Source organism: Gallus gallus, chromosome 4 (assembly GCF_016699485.2).
Source record: "Gallus gallus isolate bGalGal1 chromosome 4, bGalGal1.mat.broiler.GRCg7b, whole genome shotgun sequence".
NCBI lineage: Eukaryota > Metazoa > Chordata > Aves > Galliformes > Phasianidae > Gallus > Gallus gallus.
In genome coordinates this window covers 49,471,774-49,492,574 of record NC_052535.1, presented here as the reverse complement: position 1 = coordinate 49,492,574, position 20,801 = coordinate 49,471,774, and the positions used below count along the sequence as shown (strand labels likewise).

The window sequence follows — 20,801 nt, the reverse complement described above, 5'->3', positions numbered from 1 at the left end:
AGACTTCTTAAAGGGTTGTGGGTTTTATCTGTTCTGAAATAAGGAAGCGGACTACAGGTGCCTAGCTGCCATCTGTGTTCTGATTAATTTTTTTTAATGTTGCCCTTTGGCTGTAACAGATGAACAATCTCTTGCTGGACAAATATAGGCACCTCCAGTTTTCACTGTTAATAAATACAGCCAGCATGGAGGAATGCATGTAATATACACAGTCATATTGAATCCAGATCTACAATTGCTACCCTAGAACCTAGCAGCTGATGTTAACTGTAGAGAAAAACAAATGACTGTTGTTATATTGTTATTATATTATACTGTTCTATTGTGTTGCCTATTTTAGGCTGGAAAAACTGATAGAAAAGAATTTGTGAAAAAGAAAAAAAGATTGAATCCCTTTGCCAGCTCAACCAACAAAGAAAAGAAAAAGCAGAAGAACTTTATGATGATGAGATACAGCCATAATGTCCGGACCAAAAATAAGCGTTCTTTCAGGGAAAAACAGGTAATATTAAATATATACATGCAAAGCAGGTATCCGTGTGCTTAAAACAGCTCCATTGTAGTGTAGTGCCTTAATCTTTTTCTGAGATTACAATGACAAACTTGGCTTGTTGTTTCTAAAGAGCCATCTTGAATAGTTTCAGCACTTGTTCCTGATTTAATGTTTTGAGTTTCAGTTCAACAGCTAAACAGTGAAAGGAAGGGTTCTTTCATACTTATTAGACGACAGCAGCAGTTGACTGTGGTTTTGTAAGTACCAGTTAAAAGAGGGTTGTAGTAATGTTTTAATACACTGTGTTCTACTGCCCTCCTTAGTGGTAGAATAAAATGGGATGTTCTTTTAGTCTAGAGCTAAATCTTCTTACCAACTACAACATATCTAATGTACCACTTCAGAGAGATTTTGTTGTTCACGGCACTCTTTCTTCCCACCCTTGAAAAGCAGCTCCATAATCTTTCCAAAAACCTCTGTTAATCCCACTTACATTTCAGCTGGACTGAAGCTTCTTCTGGTCCCTTTGTGCTGAATTAATCAGCGGAACAAGTTTGTTACTCCGTCCTTTTCCTAATTATACAGGACATTACATGACGTACTGATGCACTGATGAAAGATTTTTTTTCTTTTAAGCCAAACTCACTACTGAAATAGAAAGTTGAACTAAGCAACCACAGCATTTCTGCCACTGTATGTGTGTTAGCACTCGGCAGTTGTTGCTCTCAGTTTTGACTGAGAAATTATTGGTGTTTCTCTGAGGTTGAACAAATGATTTTTCCTTACAAATGCACATTCTTATTAAAAATAGCTTAGCGTAACTTACACAGAAACATCTGCTTAATTCTAAGCACAACCCAAAGTTCTTAACTTTACAGCTAAAAATATTATACTGTTTGCTGTAGGTATCTATGGAAAAATTTTCATTTGCATTCTGGTATCTTACTACTTTCCAGCTCCTTGCATCAAATTTGTGTTGTCTACCTTCAGAGATAGTGGCTTTTGAGCTTGAGTATAGTCATGAAATTGCAATAAGAAAGAGCTGAGCGTGACTAACTTGCTTGTCTATGATCCAATGGTTTCTCAGTGCTATTACAGTTATGGTGTTATTGCACCTGAGTCAGCTGGTTTAAAGCTAATTCAGGTTCATAAGTCATCTTGCAGGTCCACCTCACCTGTAATATATAAAAGCCGCTTTAGATGTGTATTACAGCACAGATGATGCAAGTTGTTAGCTGTACCTTTCTCTTAGAAAATCTGGTTTATTTATCGAATACTCTATGCATAGTTTGAATTGATCTGCAATTAATTCTGATCTTATCTATGAATGGGATCTTATCTGTACCAATGGGATACATGCAGTGGGTGTACTGAGGAGGACTGTCGGTGCAATAGTCTCCTTACTTAATAGTTACAGGTGCAAGAGTTTGAAATACCTGAATTTTCCTCTCTTGTTTCATATTCCAGCTGGCTCTTAGAGATGCACTTCTGAGGAAGAAGAAGCAGCTGCTGAAATAAAACAGTAAAGGAAAGGAATAGTTACCATCCTTGAAGAAACAACTCTAGAAATACTTGTTTTCTCCTCTCTCAAAAAAGTAGGGGGGAAAAAAACAGAACTGAATTGCCTTGAGGATTCATTTTGATTCCTCTCTACTCTGTTCAGAATTAGAAATTGAATGCTGCCAAGTTGGATATTGCATCTATAGGACACTGAAGAAGCCTTAATCCTCCTAGGATTTTTATTTTTAATCACCTTTCCTAGAATGCTCTACCTTTTTATTGAATATAATTTATTTACTGCTGTTTTGTGTAAGTATGAATTAAAACATACAATTTTACTATAAAAATATTTTAATTGATTAAATAAATGAAGAGGTAATTGGAAGGAAAATGAATATTCCAGCTCACCCCTGGAAGTGTGCGTGTGTGTGATATGTATGCCTCACTCATGGGTGTAACTTCTTAGACTTAGTAAGCCATTTCCAAAGTGGTTGGTTTTTTTAGCTGTTTGCTTATGATAAAACCAAACTGAGGGGAAGAACAGCTTCACTATAGTGTACGAGGGGAGAAAAAAAGAATGAAGTTAATATAGAAGAAGGAGGCTTTCACATTCCCATATAAACAGAAGTATCACATGGAGACAAGATAAGGTATCTTATTTTCCTGTATCAGTGCATCATGTGGTGGGAGTTGCTCCTGTTTGATTTTTTTTTGAAGTGTGTATGAGAATAACACTGATCAGTGGGTTCTTTACCTTGACGCAAAGGTTGAACTTCTGCTTCAGCCTTAGCTTTGACTGGGAATGCTGCTGGCTGTTCTGTCACCTGCCTGTTGCCATGATAACTGAGTTACTTATGCTACCCTTTGTAGAGCTCTGCTTCCCCTTAGGGGGGGAAGTGTCATGCACAGTGTAATAGAGAAGTAGTTGGTAGGGTGGTTTTGTTGGGTTTTTTTTTTCCTTTTTAGGAAGTCAGACTGTTTATATCCCATACCAGAATTCACTTGGAATAGGTGTTTATGTTAAATGTCAATTGGTTTAACAAAACGCCAATTGGAATTCTTATGGGTTGTGATGGTGGTTATATTTTATTGTCATTGTCCCAACTTGCTTACTGGAGCATGGAAGCTGACTGAGGCTTCAGGCTGCCGGCGGAGACGTAAAGAGGAAGGAACTTACTGCAGTGGGTGGCTGGAGACCACAAGTGTGGAGAACACTGGATGAAATGCACAGCTGTAGGAAACCCCCGTTCCCTCTTCTCTCTGAAGAGTGCGATTTCCCTTATCAGTGGGCCTTGCTTTAGAAGTAGTTTGTATTTGAGGCTGGAAGAAGTGTTAATTTCCTGCAGGTGTTTTATTTTAGCTGAGCCGGGGCCCGCAGCCTCTAGGACCTGTGTGCGGTTTCTCAAGAGCCTCCTTTCCCTCACTAAAACATGATAGCTCCTCAGGGACTTGAAATAGACATTTCCATATCCTCACCCTTCCTCTGCCAGTTTTTATACGCTGCCCTGCCTTCCTCCCGCCGTTCTGTGCTTGTGGGGTGGCGGCGGGCGGGAAGGGGCTGTGAGGGGCTTTCCCTGCGGGAGGCAGCCGCCGTGCTCCGCGCCGCGCCGCCTTCTCCTGGCCCTTCCCCCTGAGCCGCCCCTCAGGGGCGTGAGGCGGCCGCTGTGGCTCGGGTCCCGGCTCGGGCGGCTGTGCCCTCCGGCGGCGATGCGGCGGGGAGCGGTGCGGGGCTGCCCGCTGCGGGGGCTGCTGCTGGCGGCGGCGCTGTGCGGGGCGGCTGCCCGGCCCGCGGCGGCCCCGCTGCTGTGTAACGTGAGCCTGGACAGCCCGGCCGAGGAGCGGTGGCTGCCGGTGCTGCGGCACTTCGATCCCGCCTTCCTGCGCGCTGCCGTCGCCCGGGTCATCGAGTGAGTGCGGGGCGGGGTGGCGCGGCCGGGCGGCTGCTGGGCGCCTCTGGTCGGCGGAGGGGTTGCGCGTGACATTTCGCTGCGGGCTCTCGGCGCGGCGTAAGTCGCAGACCTTGTTGTCTTGCTCTCGGCTCGCTAACGCCCTGAAGCGTGTTTTGCAGCGAAACCGTACCGAAATGGTTCCACGACGTCATTCGTCCGATAGCGGCGGAGCTGGAGTCCTTCATGCCGCAGCCTTTTGCTGGGGAAATTCGAGGGCTGTGCGAGGCGCTCGGGGTCAGCCTGGGCGACGGAGTGCTGCTCAACTTCGCCTACGAATCTACGGCGTAAGTGGCAGATAGCGATAGGGCCTGACGGGCTGCGGGGGTTCGTCTTGGTTCGGTGTGGGAGCACGCGTGAAAGGGCAGATGGGGACGGGGCAGAGAAATTGCGCTTCGTCGCGGTACCGTTTCCTGCGTCCAGCCGGAGGCGGGCTGTGCGCGGGTCGGGGCGGCGCGCGGAGCCGCGCGGGCGGCCGGGCTGCCTGTTGTACGGCGGCTCTCGGTACTTCAGCGGGCAGGCAGCGTTTTGAGCCCTCATGAGGCTCGTGATATTTTAACATCAACCAGGATCAAGCTGCTGGTCTGCCGTTATATACACACACCATTAGAATTTTAACAGACAGTGCTGTGCATCACCAGAATGGCTAACTTACAACTCCAGAGAAAAGGGGTTTTGAATTCGCCGCTAATTCAGTCACAGAATCATGGAAAATCTGAGTTCGAAGGGACCCATAACGATCACAGAACCACGGCATGGTTTGGGCTGGGTGGGACCTCAGTGCCCACCCGGTTCCACCCCTATGCTGTGGGTTCGTGGCCCCCACCAGATCGGGCTGCCCAGCAGTGTAACACCTGACCTGGAGGAGAAGGGATTTTGGCTTTCTGAGCCATGCGGGATGTCTGAAGTGAAATATTGTACAATTTCTCTATGTTAGACTTTTTGGGAAAGGTCTTCACTTTGTAGGTGCCGTACTCAGTTACCATAACTCAGTTACTCTTGAAAACCTGAGCTAGTTCAGCTAGACCAGAATACTGAAATTGTTGTCACACCTCTTCTTAAAATCCTTCCTTCCCTTTTTTGTTCTTTCAGGTTTTGCACGAGTATTATCGCTCAGGATGACAAAGGAAACATTTACCATGGACGGAACCTGGATTATGATTTTGTAGATATATTAAGCAAGATTACCATCGATGTGCAGTTCATAAAAAGCGGGCAGGTATAAACTGTAGTTGATGTGGTTGAGTGGTATTTTGTGAAGCAGCGGTGTACTGCTGTACAGCTGCACAGGCTGTCGCATTTAATTTAGTAATGAGGTGCAAGACCCAAATTCACTGAGTTATCAAAATGCCACAGTTCCTCTCTGGGAATGTGGGATGAGTGCTGTTTTGGTTTGTTTTGTTTTCTGTCTTTGTCCTCCTGGACTTCTAGTTAGGGTTGACAAATTGGAACAAATTAAACAGCATAACCTCATGTCTCAAGATGATTATTTGGAAGGTGGTGTAGAAAGAAGCAAATGCCAAAATTCTGAAAAAGAATAATTACTAGAGAATATAGGAAATAGATCCGTTTTGGCAGGGAGAGATTCTAAGGAGTCTTTCTAAGGCCTTCTTAATTTTCTTGACTAACACGTATGTTTTAGATAAAAATTGCTGAACTATTTGCTAGTGCAGTCCTTGCTGGTGTGACTTTCTTAGTATTCATTTGTACTTTTTGTAAACAGAGAATTCTTTCTTTCTTACTTGGCCACTTGCCAACTTGAGCAGTATTTTTGTAGCATTTGGTGATCATTAGCAAATTAAATGCGGTATATTTTGGTCCTCAGTGTCTTTTTACAACTCCCTTCGCAACATTTCCTACAGGGCAAAAGCTTTTAAAGAGGTTTTTAAAAGGATGCATGAAAGGCACAGGGAAAAGTATGCTATACTGTTTCAGAATGTTGCTTCTATTTGGAAAAGTGCTCTGTTCCGGAATGCTGAAATACTCCATGTCTTCTGGTTTCAGATAGCATATCGAGGCACTACGTTTCTTGGCTACGTAGGTTTATGGACTGGACAAAGTCCTCACAAGTTCACAATCTCTGGTGATGAACGAGGTAAAAAAAAAAAAAAAAGTAAAAAACCTGCCTTCCACACTTGACTTTAGATATGCTACTTCAGCTGATTGTTGCCTCCTCCGGCTCTTCTGCTGCATTCTCCCAGAAGGAAAAGCTCTGAAGGTTTTCAAGAAGGAAATGAAACTGAATAACTTCTCTTTCTCTGAGGGGGTAAAAGCATGCATGCTGCCAGTATTTGACAGCTGCAAAGGGAGAGAGGCGTTTGTTTATCAGCACGGTATCGTCTGAGTATGAAAAGCGTCAAAGGAGACAGAGAACCTTGGAGAAGACAGTAAAAGATGAACGCAGTTGAAGGCAGCAGAGTAGATGTTAAGCGAAAAAGATAGCCGTGTATAGTAAATAAGCTGCTGCCTTCCTATTTCTTCGTTCCTTCCTCTGTTTTCCAATTTTCTCTGTCCACTTAAGGGGGCTTGAAAGAAAGGGTGGGAAGAGAAGCATGAGACTGAGAGCCCTATATAAGTATTGATTGCCACTATGAGTAGGAATTTTGATATGGAACACATACAGCTTTTGGTTTCTGTTTCCTTTATTAATATTGCCTTCTTATGTTCTCTAGATTATTTAATCACTTACGTTCCTGATTTTAAGATCCTGCTTCTGATGTTATTTAATGTTTTCAAAACTGAACTATCCTGGGCTAATACTAAGAGATACAAACTGCTCTTAATTTGTACTGAGGTCACCTTGGAAATAATGTCTTCAGTTTATAAGTCTTTGCAAAAGGGTTGATTTAGAAAGATTTGCAGACCAAAGTTTGTGGATGGGAACAACCTGGGGTCGAAATCAGCGTGGTCCTATTCTCCCTGCTTTATCTCAGCAGCGTGCTTCAGCATTCAGTGTAAGGATCACTTGGGACCGCAGTGAGATGTTCAGTCAATGGCCAAACCCATTCTGCAAACTTTTGTGTGAGATGGACCCATCTTGTCCATCAGGAACTGATGTGCTGCTGTCTGCCCGCATGCCTGTGTGTCTGTCGCTTTTTAACTGCAGGCAACGGTAATCCCACTTCTGCTTTACTTCTGCAGATGACAGCTTGCTTTTCTATCTGTCACTGTGCAATTGAAATAAAATTTAGGGAAATGAACTGGTGAACTATGCCTGAAAAGGGAGATGGCTTTAAATTAAGGTGAAGGTCTCCCAAGTGACAAGCGTTGTTTCTGCTGGCTTTTTCTTAAAGTTGACCTTCATTTTCCTAACTCTCTCGAGTAGCACATGATCAATGTTTATTAGCTATTTCTGTGTAATTCTTATTACTGTAAGGGTTCAGTAAAATGAAAATGAGATGATTTATGCAAATAAAGGCTGATGTCAGGTGCTCTGCTTCTCAATCACTATGTTTCTTACAGTGATTTGCTTAAGAATTTCTAAGCAAAGAGCAGAAGGTCCACGCACTGCTTACTGTGGCTTCCTTCAGCAGCTTGCTGTCTGTAGCCCTTTGCCAGATTCTTGGAACTATAATTGCTGGCACCAATCACAGAATCACTGTAGTTTTCAGCCTGGAAAGGGGAATACTGATGGTAGCCTTGTAAGATAAATCTTTTAACTTCAGAGGATGTTTTCTGATAGAAAACTTTCAGATGGGGTGAGCGTTCTGTTGCTCAGTAGCTTAAAAGGGTTTCTAATGTAGTGGAGGGCAAGACTGCAGAGCTAGGGGCGGGATGTAAACAGAAAGGAAGACAGGAGCATAAATTTTACTGAGTGTAGCTAGCATGCTTGTGTAATAGTTTTTTCCTTTTTTCCTTTTTTCCTTTTTTTCCTCATTTATCCTTTGTTCTTTTCTCTTTTTTTTTCCTCAGAGGGTGGTAGCTGGTGGGAGAATGCAATAGCTGCATTTCTGAATCGAAATTACCCCGTCAGCTGGCTTATCCGAGATGTAAGTGCAACTATGTGCTAATCTGTTTTCACAGTGATGTTGTTTCAACTTGTACAACCCCAAGTAAATTTGATTTTCCATCTACTGTTTTCATGGAAAATGCAATAAATGCTAAGTAAATATATTTCAAAAGAGCAAATAAACATTACCCTCAAATCAGAGCTCACTGTAGAGTGGCAGGAGTTACATTGGTGTTACATAAAGCATGTTTTACGAATATTGCGTTAGCTTACTGCTATGATGAAACAGATCAGCTTCTCAGATTTGTGAATTATAGCAAACATGAGTTATGTTTTGTAAGTGGCCTCTCCGCAGATTTGGGGTGTCTGTTGCAGACCTTATTTTTCATATCTTTTGAGTTTAAGATGCAAGTTGAGACTGCGATTGACACTGCTAGCTGCAGTGTTGCTATCAGAAATAATTAATGGTTGAGAACAATAGAGAGCAATTTTGTTTTTGAACTTCTTTCACTTTTCCTCATATGTGTAGGTATATATGTGTTTATATATGTATATTTACTTTTTTCCTTTGTGTATTTGCAAAGATGGAAAGAACGATGTCAGTTGTGAGTTGCACTCATTTCATGTTCTTATGTCAGTTTGGAAAGCTCTTTTCAAAGAAATATTTTCAGATGGCACTTTATAGTTCATTGTAATTTGCAACAGTGCTGGGACTGTTTCACTTTTTAAGATGTCCCAGTGCTTGCTTTTGTACTTGACTGTGCTCTGTGACTTTTGTTTCGTTGTGATTTCCTTTTTGCATCAGACCCTGAGCAGAGCAGAGGACTTTCAGTCAGCTGTTCTCAGACTAGCTGACATTCCCATCATTGCTGAAGTTTACTATATTGTAGGAGGCGTATCGCCCAAAGAAGGCATGGTCATAACAAGAAATAGAAGAGGGCCAGCAGACCTCTGGCCTCTTGATCCTTTAGGTGGAGCGTAAGTAGAGAAAGTGTTTTGTTTTACTTTTTCACACTCTTGAGTGATAGGTGAGGATAATGGGACGGCTTGTGGTGTAGATCCAGGTTCATCTCTTACCAGTGCTCGCAGCTGAGCAGGGAAAGTTTGAGAGCCCCTGAAATGATCTGTGATCCCTTCTTGAGAAGGAGTGTCAACACCATGTCAGGTTGGGACAGTCAGAGCATCAAAGGTGACAAAAGTTTCTGCATACATTTATTTTTACATGGATTCTAAAGGAGACAAGACCTGAGGGCTCACCCTGGATGTGTCTGCCAAGTATTGGATGATAAAATTCAGCACTCCCAAGTTAGTTTTCAACAGAGTGACAGAAGAATTGAAGGCTCAAAAATAGTTGTTTCCTGTGAATTTTGTGAAATTGGCAGTTTAATATGAGAAGATCTGCAGTGAAAAAATGGCACTTAATGACTGCTATCAGGCAATAAATATTGGCTTGGGTACAGCCAAATAGCCTGTTGGCTTTGTATACTCCAAAATGAATGCTTCAGGCTGCATGCTCATCATCTTTTCTCCAATTATCTCTTTAAAGGTCTAACCTTTTAGTTTTGTTCTAGTTGGTAGTAGTTTTGCCACTAGCAGTTCAGTAGCCACCCGTGTGTGTGTGTGTGTGTGTGTGTGTGTGTGTTCAGTAGTTTATGGTAAAGGCTGCTATGTATACTAACCCTTGGATTTGCAAGAGACACAGGGAAGAGGTGTTTGAGTGTGTTTTTTTTTCCTTTTGGACATACAGAAATATTGATTCTTGGCTTTAATTAATTACCTGCTGATGCAATTTGTGTTTACTTTTATATTTGTGTGCTACGCGACAGATGGTTTCGTGTGGAGACAAACTATGACCATTGGACTACCCCTCCTCCTTGTGATGACCGAAGGTAAAATTAGTTTGGACCTCTGTAGTGAGATATCACTTTCATTTCTAAAAAGCTCACAGACTAGGATGTTTTCTTCTCTGAGCAGCTGTGAGCTTGCTAGGCAGGCAGGCAGTTCTGTTTGGTAACACCACTCAGATGAGAACAGGTAAGCTAAAGACTGATAATAACATATGCCAGAGGAAGGTCCATGTGGCACTGAATGGCTACAAGGTGAGAAGTCTCAAGGATATACTGTGTATCAAAAACCTCTGTATAAAGCAAAACTTAATAAAAATTACAGGATTTAGATTCGTATTGAAAGTATTTGATAGTGCTATTAAGAGACTTGTCAACATGATAAGGTCTTTAGGATGTGCCATATACCAAAAGCTGCTGGCAGATTCCCTGTTCTGTATTCATGGTGTAGTAACGTAGTGACTTCAGCAATATGAGACTGCCTTCAGTCACACCGAATTCTGGATTATTTTAGGCCAAAACAGATATTTTACATTTAAGACATTCAGTGAGGACATTCTTCTCTATTTAATTCTCTACTGTTCTTTGGAACAGTGCATTGTACTTAATGATATTGCACTATTTTCCCACAGAACGCCAGCCATGAAAGCTCTCAATGCTACTGGACAGCAGAACATCAATTTTGATACACTTTTTCAGGTATTTCTTTTAAATTCTGTACAGCATGTAGACTTTCACTTCAGATTCTTTCAAAGCAGAAGTGTGGTTACTTTGTCAGTAATCCAAAAGCTGTGCAAGGAAGGGATGGTGGAAAGGATGTGCTGCATGGCCACCTTTGGAGTATTTAAGGCTGATTTCTATTTTATATGTTAGAATGTTTCTGAACTCCACGCATAGTCATTTCATAATAGTCTGCCCTTTTAAGTTGGAAGGGTCGGAGAAGAATCCCATCACCATCATCTCTGCAATTTTGTTGTTCAAGCACAATTATAAATATTACAGAGGGCAGCTACAGTGGTACACAAGAATGAAATTAATCACTTAGTTTTGAGAACTTAAATGTTGTGTATTTCAGAGTTTTTATTAAAAAAAAAAAAATGAAATGGTCTGATATTAAAAAACAGACCACGGCAAGAATAATTCTTGATTTTTCCATTATGTGGTTTCATAACTTCATCCTACGCTGTTTCTGAGTTTCTTTTAATTTACCAAAATGACAACACTTCAAACTTTCTGTACAGGTACTATCAGTGAAGCCAGTCTTAAATAAGTAAGTATTAGCTTCAGAGATGTCAATCAGTACCTTCTACCACACATCAGGCTAAAAACTTCCTTGGGATTTTCATGTACTTCTGCTTGAGTGTCATATGGTTTCCCAGCTTAGATTTCTGCTTGTGCACGTGGTGCTGTCCACGCTTCCACAGAACTCTTCCTCTTTGGCCTGTCCCTCTCCGGCTGTGAAATGGCATTGTTTGGCTTAGTCTGGTAATGGAAAGTTGCTTTGCAGCAGAGAAAAATATGACTGCTTAGATGACTGATCAGCAGCACTTTGTACATTTCTTCTGGCCAAGTCATTCATGCCTTTGACTGTTGGAAAGTTTAGGTTTGTGGTAGCACCAGAAATATCTCTTTGGCACTTCTAATGTAGCTCTGCTCGATGTGTGAAAAACTGTTGAGTAGTAAATGGGTACATAGCTTTTAGGTACCTTTTTTTTTTTTTAATAGATTTACTTCTGTTTAACATTGTGGTTCTGCGTTGTTCCACAGATTGCACCTTTGCAGGTTATCCTTTAATGTTGCTTCTAATGGAGCTCAGTGCTTTCTCTAGATCAGTCACTTGCATGAGAGCTTGGCAATGGCTTCTTCAAAGTCTTTCTCACTTTTCCTAACACTTCTGCGTATGTATATGCAGAATGTTTGTTCCACTAAAACTTGTTCTGCTGCTTTGCTAGTTCTATAGATGAATCTTCTTGTCTGTAGAATGATTTTGACTCACTCTTTTCTTCTTTGCTTCTTTGTCTACCAGTAGCACAGTGTATACTACAGTAATGAGTGCTGCATTTCCAGAGAAGTACCAGACATGGATCAGAACTATGAAGTGGAGTAAATAACATGCTGGTATGCCTAGCTCCTTGTACTTAAATAAAAATTCCAGCTGATGAGCCATTGAGGGACGAAGCACTAAAGCACTGCAAACAGTACTCAAGTGACCTAGTCTGAATTCCTGATTCCCTTGGTTTGCTTATTGATCTTGGCTAAATACCTTCCCTAATTGATTTAGAGGTGAGAGTTAAGTACCGACTTTCTTTGCAGAACCCTTTGAGATTACTATAGGAAAAGTACTTTTAATAAAGTAGAGAGGGAAGGGGTGGCTGCTGTTGCTAACCTACTGGTAGTTGTTTGCTAAATGAAAGTATTGTTTTTACCTGTTCCACTAGTGTGATGCATTTGGTGTGTCTTCAGGTGGCTAACTATGACAGGAAGCCCTGCTAGTGGTGAGCTGAACCTGAGCAGGTGATGTTCAGCACTTGGCATAAGCAAAGATGAGCTTAATTTGTGGCAGCCTCTCACAGCCAACTGAACATCAGCATCCTTTGAGATTTTTGCCCTGCTAAGCTGCAGAAAAAGTCAAAGTGCTTCAGCTCACGCAGTGCCTCATGTGGTAGCTTTTCTGTGTTCAAAGGAAGATATTCCGTTACATGTATTTCTTCCAAGAAACTCTGGTTGTGTGGACCCGGCAGGACCATAGTAAGCTGCATTGCAGTTCACATAGATTTCTAAACGTTCATTGGTGTTATATTCATAGTAGTTATATTGGAATTAGAATTTAGCAAGACTAGTTCCTTTCTTTTAGGGATTCTGAAGAATTTGTTTCTTTCTATGCATCTGTACAGACCTGTGCTCTTATGTTTATCTGTCTATCTTTTTATTTCAGCAGACTGAATAGGAGAAAAGTTGAAGCTTTCCAAGACCAGCATATGCTTTTAAAAACACTCCCAAAAGCAGTACAGTAGTTTTGGATTACTAATTGAGTGAACCATTCACACAATAAAGACTTGTTAGTTCTTTAAAGTGTTGCAGATGGTACTGTTAATGAACTGTAATGGAAATTTGATTTTATTTTAATTATATTGATGTTCTAGCAGATATTGATAGCTAAAATTTGCTATTATTGTTTTTGGGAAGAATTGTGCAATTTGAATATACTCATGTACTGACTGATAAATAAAAAGATCTATTTTGTGTGGAATGTAGGTGTGAACATAATGAAATAAAAATATGCGGCTGATTGCTTGATTTATGGAGACTGGTGGTGTTACTGCTAACGTCGTCATCCGTATCTGACTTGTATAGGGCCTGTGGTCATTAGCCCAGTGGCATCAGATGCTGTGCCCACAGTGAGCTGGCATTAGTGCTGGTGAGGGAAGCTGGCAGGCCAGCAGGGTTGCTGCAGATCCTGAGACTGTCTCAGCCTTTGGCCATCCTGTCTTAACGTGCTCTGTAGACCTTGCTCAGCACAAAAATTACTGCATCAGTGCAAAGGAACGTGACTCTCCACAGTGTGAATACCACTGCAGGCAGTATGTTTCCTCTTCAGCTGTGGTTCTTCAGTGCACAGGCTCTTCAGCTGTTTTGCCGAGGTCTATGAAAGGTGTCTGAGAGGCATGTAATCATATGGAGGTTCCCAAGTGATTTGAAGAGTACTTGTCCTCTAGTAGTAGGTAGTGTTGGACCATAGTCAGAGACTTTCAGCCTGTATAAGGAGTAGTTTTTTGGTGTAATGTAAGGAAATGGGGTTAGAAGGAGTAGCTGTATGCATAGCCATGGGCTGCTGTGCGCTTACTTATCAGAAATTTGGAGTTGTTTAAAGAGATGTGCTGATAAAGACTTTTGCTCCGTCATAGATGAGAGAAGCTTGTGATGGAATAGCAAGTGAGCTTAAGAAAAGGTGTCATCGAAAGAAACTTTACAACTCCTTTTATTTTTGGTGCAGACAGGTTTATTTCAGTCTGGTTGTGCTGTGACTGCACACTGAATTCAGGCACTTCCTCCAAACATCCTAGAAATACAGGAGGATTTAGAGAGTTGAGACCGGTGAATACCTACATAAAGCTTTGGGGTACTGAACAAAATTGTGGATGCCTGCAAGAATTTTATCTAGGAGACGTTCCTGAATATGTGCGCTGTCATTTGCAGTGGTTGTGCTCCGGTTATGCAAACTATTCCTGAGAGAGCATTCTGGAGATGTGGTTCCTTTATCTCCTTGTGCTGGGTCTGGCTCAGTGTCATAACCTACTTACCTGCATCCTCTACTTCTGCCTGGATAAATGCGTGCCAGCTTTGCCTTGACCCAGTTAGTACAACGATGTTAGCAGTTGTATACCAGAACTGATAAAAGCTGAAAAACAGATGTTTCCAGTAGGAAGGTGTAAATAACAGAGGCCAGGATATCTCCAAGATATTGAGATGACAGTGCTTTAATTCACAGAGCAGTCCCTGACTCCTCGTTCCAGCAGGTTTTCCTTATGTAACTGCCACCCACAAGCAAAGACGAAATGATCCTCACAGGTATAGTTTTGCATAGTCTTCTTGACCTCAGCAGTGTTAGGCTGATTACCTTCTGGTAATGGCATGCTGGGATTCTCAGCGATTTATAAAATGAAAACCAGGTATTTGTTTAATTGTATACAAACAGATCTGAGTGTATAAATATTCGGGATTTGTGAATTTTCAGCAGCAGTTGTCCACTCCTGTTCATGTCTATCAGTTGTTCCGAAGTTGCTCAGGCTCACTCACAGAGCATGTCATTGGGGAAAAAAAAAGCGGAGTACAGGAGGCTAGATTTGAAGAAATGCAGTTTTAGTTCTGTTCCTTTTGCTCTTTTAAAATGTTTTCTGGAAGCTTTGCATTGTGTTTTATCACTTTGTAGATGTCCAGGCATCCTGATTGCCAACAAAATGAAGCTTTACTGGTAGTATTTATTGATACGTTCCAATCGGAAAGATTTACATGACTGTAAGTATATGCTAAAAAGATAAACAGTAAGTTTACAAACCAGATGATTTAACCTATTAAATGTTTTGGGCTCCTTTTGTGTAAGAAGTGAAGCCTTCTATAAAGAATGCAGAGAGACAGGTTGTTATTTTATAGCTTTTTAAAAAAGCCATGGTGGCTCTGTAAGAAAACATTCAATGTAGCGCTGGTCATTTCTGGAGGGTTTCGATTCTTTGTGAGATCTGATTGGTTCCTTCTTTAAAATGAAAGGATCGTTTGTAGTTACTGGAATTGCTCACTGCTCATCCTTGTCTGACAAATCATCTGCTTTGTGTGCTGGCTTTTTAGAGAATGGGAAGTAAAACAGCTTTTCTGCTCTCTCGAAACCAGTTTTATGTCAGAGTTGATAAGTAATTAATGAAAACTAAGTGACATTACCCTTGCTTCCTCTGTTCTTTTCTTTCTGCAGCCCATGCTTCCTAGTTATAAAGCACCAAAGACTTTTGAGCTCAACACGGAGAACGGGTGAAATGTTTATTTCTTTTTCTTTGGGAAATCTGCACTTAACAAAAGGCATCTTCAAAGTGAGTAAGAGCTCATTCTTTCAGATGAGAGAGGCCAACCTACCGTCTTTCTCATTCCTAATCCTCCTCAGTAATCCTAATCCATTTCAGACCTGTAACCTTTCTTAAGCATCACATGGGAGAAGATTCTTAAGGCTGCTCGGAACAACTGTGCAGTAAATAAATCGAAGGATCTGCACTCCCTGCAGAACAGCACACGTGTGTTATTCTGCAGCTCTTGAAGGCAATGGCAGTTTCTGCTGCATGTGTAAGGGAACAACTTACTTCATTATTCAGATCTCTGGGGAGTTTCTGAATCTGTAATCAAGTAAAATCAGAGGCTATTGATCGCTTTGTTGCTGAATGGTGATTATATAAGCAGGAGGAAAAAAAAAGTGGAGAGCAAGCTTCTGTTGTGTGTATTTTAGTAAGTCCTTAAGCTAGCAATTGGTGGCAAGGTAAGTTGTATTTTTCTTTTCTCTGTTACAGTGCTTTGTGTTTGGAAGTAGTCACTCGGCACCCATAGTTTGAGGTGAAATGTCCTTTTATATGTCAGGGTGTGTAAATCTATGGTAGGGACTTTCTAAGTTCTCCTTTCTGGCATTGCTGTAACTGCAGGTGCAGAGTTCAGTGCATATAGAAAATAAATCAAGTTTCACCATCTTGTTTCCAGCTACGAGCAGCGCTGAGTCTGATGTACACGTGGGACATGAGTATTTAATCTAGGAGGGAAAGGAAGGATCATCACTTTCTCTAGTGCTAGTGACCATTTTATTCTTGTGAAAATTAGTTGACTTTATTTATTTATTTCATTGGTGGCTTCTAAGTGTCATGTTGTTAAATTTTGTTTCACTCTCACATCTCTCTTTCACTGTTTTCTTCTTAGTGAACTTTCGGTGAGCGCATTTTGTTTTCTTATTGCCTTCCAGATTCTGTTCGCCTCTTCCCTCAGTCATCCAAATGTCTGTAAAGTGTCCTAGTGGGGACTCAGTTGTGCACGTGAGATGGAAAATGTGTAGTCTTAGTTAGGAAACGTGCTGCTTTGATGTTAGCTCCATGTGCTGGAGCAGCCTGTTGCTCCCTACCAGGAGCCTTTTCATTCATGAGGGTGGAGACTCAAATTCTGCACAGATCTGTAATCCGGACAAGCTCAATGATGTTACAGTGCATAGAATTTGATTCAAAATGATGCCACTCGCTTTGATTTTGAAATGATTAAATTAATACTTCCAATAAACCCAGAAGTTTACTTAGGCTTTTGTTGTTGCTGTTTTGGGCTGGTAATTTGTTCGCATGTTTTGTTTGTTCATGGTTTTTTTTGTATTTTTTTCTTTAATTGAGACACCTGGATTTATGCAAGTTTTCCTTTATTAGCTTTTATGTGTTATTATATCATAGGGTAGTATTAAACAAGTCAGCAGCTTGTGTTGCAAAATCACATACATTATCTCATGCCTTGGGAAATGCAGGTGGAGTACAGCTGTTAAATATTTCTCCTGCCTTTCCAGTGCTAACTCTGGTGAACAGGAAACGTGCATCTCCTCTTTGTGTCTGATCTTCTGCTGAGGCACTGAGCTTTGCTGTTCTGTTAGTTGTCTATATCCATGTGCAGCTTTTCAATCCATACATTTTTGGTGTTTTAGTTCTGGTGTAACTGCATACGTGAGGTGTCACCACCTGCTTTACTTAGCATATGTTTGCTAGAGGATGCTCTATGCAGCACTACATCCCAGGAGAGAGTCACAAGCTGAAGGCGTATGAATGTATTGCAGCTTCTCAAAAGAAGTGCAGAAAGCCTGTTGCAGAAGACTTTTGAGAAAACCTCAGCACCTCTTCAGGAAGGGAACAATGAGAAGAACAAGACAAGGAATAGGGAGCCAGCTGTTTCACATATGCAGTCTATATTTGAGGCAGTACCACTGTCATTGGGTATTTCACGCTGCAGTTTATGGGACACCTTTTCTTTGAAACAGGGTTTTAGGTATAGGAGGGACATATTTCACTGTGGGGTGGATGAGGAAGGATCAGAGGTGCTGAGCAGTTGGGTTGACTTCATTTCTTCCTCACTCCTCCCACCCTTGAAGCAGGTTTCATTTCTTTGGATTCTCTGATGTATTGCTTTGCACTCCTTTGCTTGGGCTGGGGCCCTCAGAAGAATCTGAGACAACAAAGTCAAAAAGTTGCTGGCTGCAGGAATTGCTTGGGAGAGACCTTTTAAACAAGTAAGAGAAGTAGGTAGGAGCGCTCTGCAGGTGCTCCTCGTACTCGATCATCCCTCTGTTTGGATGGCCTGAACTTATCCTTAAAGAGGACTGTGCAATAGCAAATGGTTGAGTTGGTTGTCTTGTTTTGCTGGAAAGGGGGGAAATGAGGATGAGTTTTATTTTGTGTCTCCAAAAGTGATCTCAAATCCAAGGTCACATTTTATCCAAACAGATACGCGGTGCCCCTGAGCACACTGTAGGTATTTACTTAAAACACGTTCTCTGGTTTTTTTAAGAAACTGCTCTGGCAGTGTTCTAGCTCCTGAAAAAGGAATTTTTCTCATGCTGCTATTTTTAAAGGTGTCTTTAAAGCATCCACCTTCCTTCGAGGCTGGCAGCGTCAGGTTCCCGAGATGCATCTAGGCACACAGGCTGTGTTGTCCTGCCCTGTGGAGGAACAGTTGGCCGCATTAGCTGTGTTTCAGGGCTTTTTCTTGGAACTGGCCTGAATCTGCTCCTGTGAACTAATTGCTCCCTTTTAGTAGGCAGAGCGTGTCCTCTGGTGTCGTTTCATCTAAAAGCAACCCGTGCTGGGCTGTTTCAGAGCGCCCTGTCGCATATACCAGAATGCAGTGAGTGGAGATATAGTTGGAGATGTCTGTTTCTGGAGTGAATCATTCATACTAGTGCTTCTCTGGATAGCTGATAATTGTTGAAATCTTCAGATGCGTCTCTCTGGGAAGATGTTTTTGTTTGGATATCCATATGGGAATTCTAAGTCTCCACATAGAAATTCAGAGCTTGAAAATCTGTTTTTTTCCCGAAATGGGATGTGACATACAGGAGGTGACCAGGAAGAGCCCTAGTTGCTGGAGCTTTGGGCTTTTGTGTGTGTGTGCAATTGTCTGCTTAAGTAGTTAATAATCTGAAAAGCTGTCAGAGTAACTGCATTATGGGACATAAATACCATAAACCACCAGATGCATTTGGGCATAATTTGCAGTGATTTCAGGCCACTTATGGCACTGATATTAAATAACGGTGGTAGAGTAAAAGAGTGAGTGATATTCTGTTAGCAACATGTAAAGTATTCTCCTGTTGCATCACCTGTACAGTGTGAAGTTGTGCAGGGCAGCATTCTGGGCAGGACAGAGAACTTCAGCATTTTATCTTTCTAGAAACCTTCCGTGCTGACATTTAGTTCAGTATGGATCATCTCCCTGAGCAAGGAGTGCACACGTACCTTACACAACACCGGATGTGTTCCTTCAATTAGCGTTTCTGCCCATCTGTAGCTATTTTGAGAGGAACGATGTGGGCTTAGGTAGAAAGAGTGACTCGGCAAAAGGGCTGCAGGAAGTGAGAAAAGGAGAAGGGATTTTCCCTTCTCTCCTGGGAAGAAGTGCCTCTGCATTCCCACTGTTCTGACCCTTCAGAAGCCTTTGAGATGTGGTCTCCTGCTAGCATCAGACCTAGCATTGATTAAGGTAATTTTTTCCTTCCTTTCCTTTCTCAGCGTTCTCCCCTGTACCCTGTTCTGGGTTAAAACAAGCAAACAAAAAAATACAACAAACAAATAAACAAAAACAAAACAAAAAGCACCAAAACTTTAAAAACCTTTGTGATACAGCCTGGAACTACTGTAGCTGAGCACATGGAGTTTTATTCCTACTTCCTCCCCTCCCAGAGGGAACGTCTGCCAGTGAAAGGCATTCTGATTTTCCTTGGAGTGAGAGGTTTCAGAATATTGACCTATTCTTGAAATGGGATCCTTTTGCTCTGAGCAGAGCAAGCAGTGAGGTTAACACAAGTCTGGCTGTCCTGTCCCTCGATGCTGGCCAGGATCTGAGCAGTTGATGGCATCATACGCCCCCGCACTCAAGCAGATCCATGAGGTGAAGAAAAGCAGTGTTTATTTAACAAAGCTGATTATTTTCTTATGATAGCTAATTGTTATTTTAGACTTATCTCCCTTCATGCTGTGGAACTGCAAATAGATTTAAATACCAGATGTGTGTTCATCCCTCGTGAGAGTTATCCTTCACAGATGGATTTATGCATGAATATTTGCAGATACTGAAGTGTTGCCAAATCAACTTAATTACCCTGATACTTCCAGATCAGTATCTAAACACATTTTTTTCTATGCGCTGTACAAATGCCTCCAATATGCAGTCATGGAGTATTTTAGCACTTTTTGCCTTATCCAGGTGCTTTAGCTGTGCATGAGTGAGGGAAGAGGTAGCGTTAGGATTCAGAGCTGATGTCTGTTCTCAGAGCTCGATCATGCTTATTTTCTGGTAGCGTTTGAAATGGAGGTTCACATCAAAGCAACCGTATTGCTAAGAGTTCAGAAGCCTAAAATTAAGCATGCGGAGCATTGTGTGAATACACGAATGCCTGATTTATCCATCTACTGAACAATTGCAGCAACTAGATATGTAATATATGAAAGGTGCCAGAATCACTCCTATTCATACAGTTGACTTGAAATTTGAAACAGTAAGACAGGAATCCTCATGTCAGATGGTCTAAAAGACAACCAAGTAGCTGGAAACACCTGTTAGCAGAAAAGGTACTTGAGCACAAGACAGGACATCCGCTCGTTGATCTTAATAAGTGTTAATATATTTAATTATAGACTCAGCACTGTGGGACACGTTGCAGCAGTTTGGATTCTGATCAAATGCTTTCCTGCATCTCTTGTGTGGTTTTGGCGATACTGGGCCAGACTGTGGCATTCTAGGAGTACCAGTTGGAAAACATGGGATCCGGTAGTTCTGTAAATGTCAACTACAAGTACTCTCTACAGAAGTCTGAAAATGGTGAGTGATTCTTTGAAATGTAACCTTCCCCTGTCTGTTCCTGCACGTGCTGCTGGAAGGTTGTGGTGGGATGTGTTTCTTTTCCAGATTCCCATTTTGCTCAATAATACTGAGGGGAGGTTATGTTATGTCTTTTGGACATGTCCTGTGATGAGGAATTTCAGATGTCACGCAGAAGACCCACACGAGGCTTGAGAAAATACCAGCTGTTCAGATAATCAATACAAATCTGACCAGAAGGGAAGCAGCAAAAAGCAGTTCTGTTGGAACTAACGTCAGAAAAACTAATCAATTTCTGGCTAATGTGTGTATGTTGTAACCTCGTGTGCTGTCAGGGTGATAGATGATGATAGCACACTGCTCCTTTTGCTGGACCTCGTGTTTAAAGGCTATATTAGGGTTGCAGGACTGATAAAGCAGAAACATTAGCTATAGCTATCTGCCCATATTTCTGCAGTGTCTTCTAAAGAAATCATATTCTG

General features: G+C 41.7%; 3 protein-coding genes and 1 long non-coding RNA gene across 11 annotated transcripts in view; 3 read left to right on the top strand and 1 right to left on the bottom strand.

The window, feature by feature from the left end:
* Positions 1-2,388, top strand: part of SDAD1 (SDA1 domain containing 1) — a 14,430-nt gene extending 12,042 nt beyond the window's left edge. For all 3 annotated transcript variants that reach the window (XM_420597.8, XM_046940807.1, XM_046940808.1), the window contains 2 exons: positions 341-502; positions 1,961-2,388. In XM_420597.8, coding sequence (XP_420597.3) covers positions 341-502; positions 1,961-2,011 — 213 coding nt within the window. In that variant the 3' untranslated portion in view covers positions 2,012-2,388. The remainder of the gene's footprint in view (positions 1-340; positions 503-1,960) is intronic.
* Positions 1-20,801, bottom strand: part of LOC112532331 — a 25,345-nt gene that overhangs the window by 2,379 nt on the left and 2,165 nt on the right. The window contains exon 2 of the long non-coding RNA XR_003074922.3: positions 1,930-2,002. This is a non-coding gene — a long non-coding RNA (uncharacterized LOC112532331). The remainder of the gene's footprint in view (positions 1-1,929; positions 2,003-20,801) is intronic.
* Positions 3,685-13,029, top strand: NAAA (N-acylethanolamine acid amidase). Of its 4 annotated transcripts, none has more exons than XM_025150103.3 (11): positions 3,685-3,900; positions 4,062-4,226; positions 5,032-5,158; positions 5,944-6,034; positions 7,852-7,928; positions 8,694-8,866; positions 9,715-9,777; positions 10,365-10,431; positions 10,974-11,002; positions 11,762-11,850; positions 12,671-13,029. In XM_025150103.3, the coding sequence occupies exons 1-10, from the start codon at positions 3,701-3,703 to the stop codon at positions 11,841-11,843; spliced, it is 1,074 nt and encodes a 357-aa protein (XP_025005871.1). In that variant the 5' UTR covers positions 3,685-3,700; the 3' UTR covers positions 11,844-11,850; positions 12,671-13,029. The 4 variants fall into 4 exon arrangements, with proteins under 4 accessions (XP_025005871.1, XP_015131913.1, XP_015131912.1 ...); XM_015276427.3 differs by having other exon boundaries at positions 12,668-13,029; XM_015276426.3 differs by having other exon boundaries at positions 11,759-11,850.
* PPEF2 (protein phosphatase with EF-hand domain 2) overlaps positions 13,178-20,801 on the top strand; it is a 21,923-nt gene continuing 14,299 nt past the window's right edge. For 2 of the 3 annotated variants that reach the window (XM_015276422.3, XM_046940806.1), the window contains exon 1: positions 15,706-20,319. In XM_015276422.3, coding sequence (XP_015131908.2) covers positions 20,259-20,319 — 61 coding nt within the window. In that variant the 5' untranslated portion in view covers positions 15,706-20,258. Of the gene's footprint in view, positions 14,749-15,196; positions 15,312-15,705; positions 20,320-20,801 lie in introns of those variants that run through there. The other variant, XM_040699725.1, reaches the window with a different exon arrangement.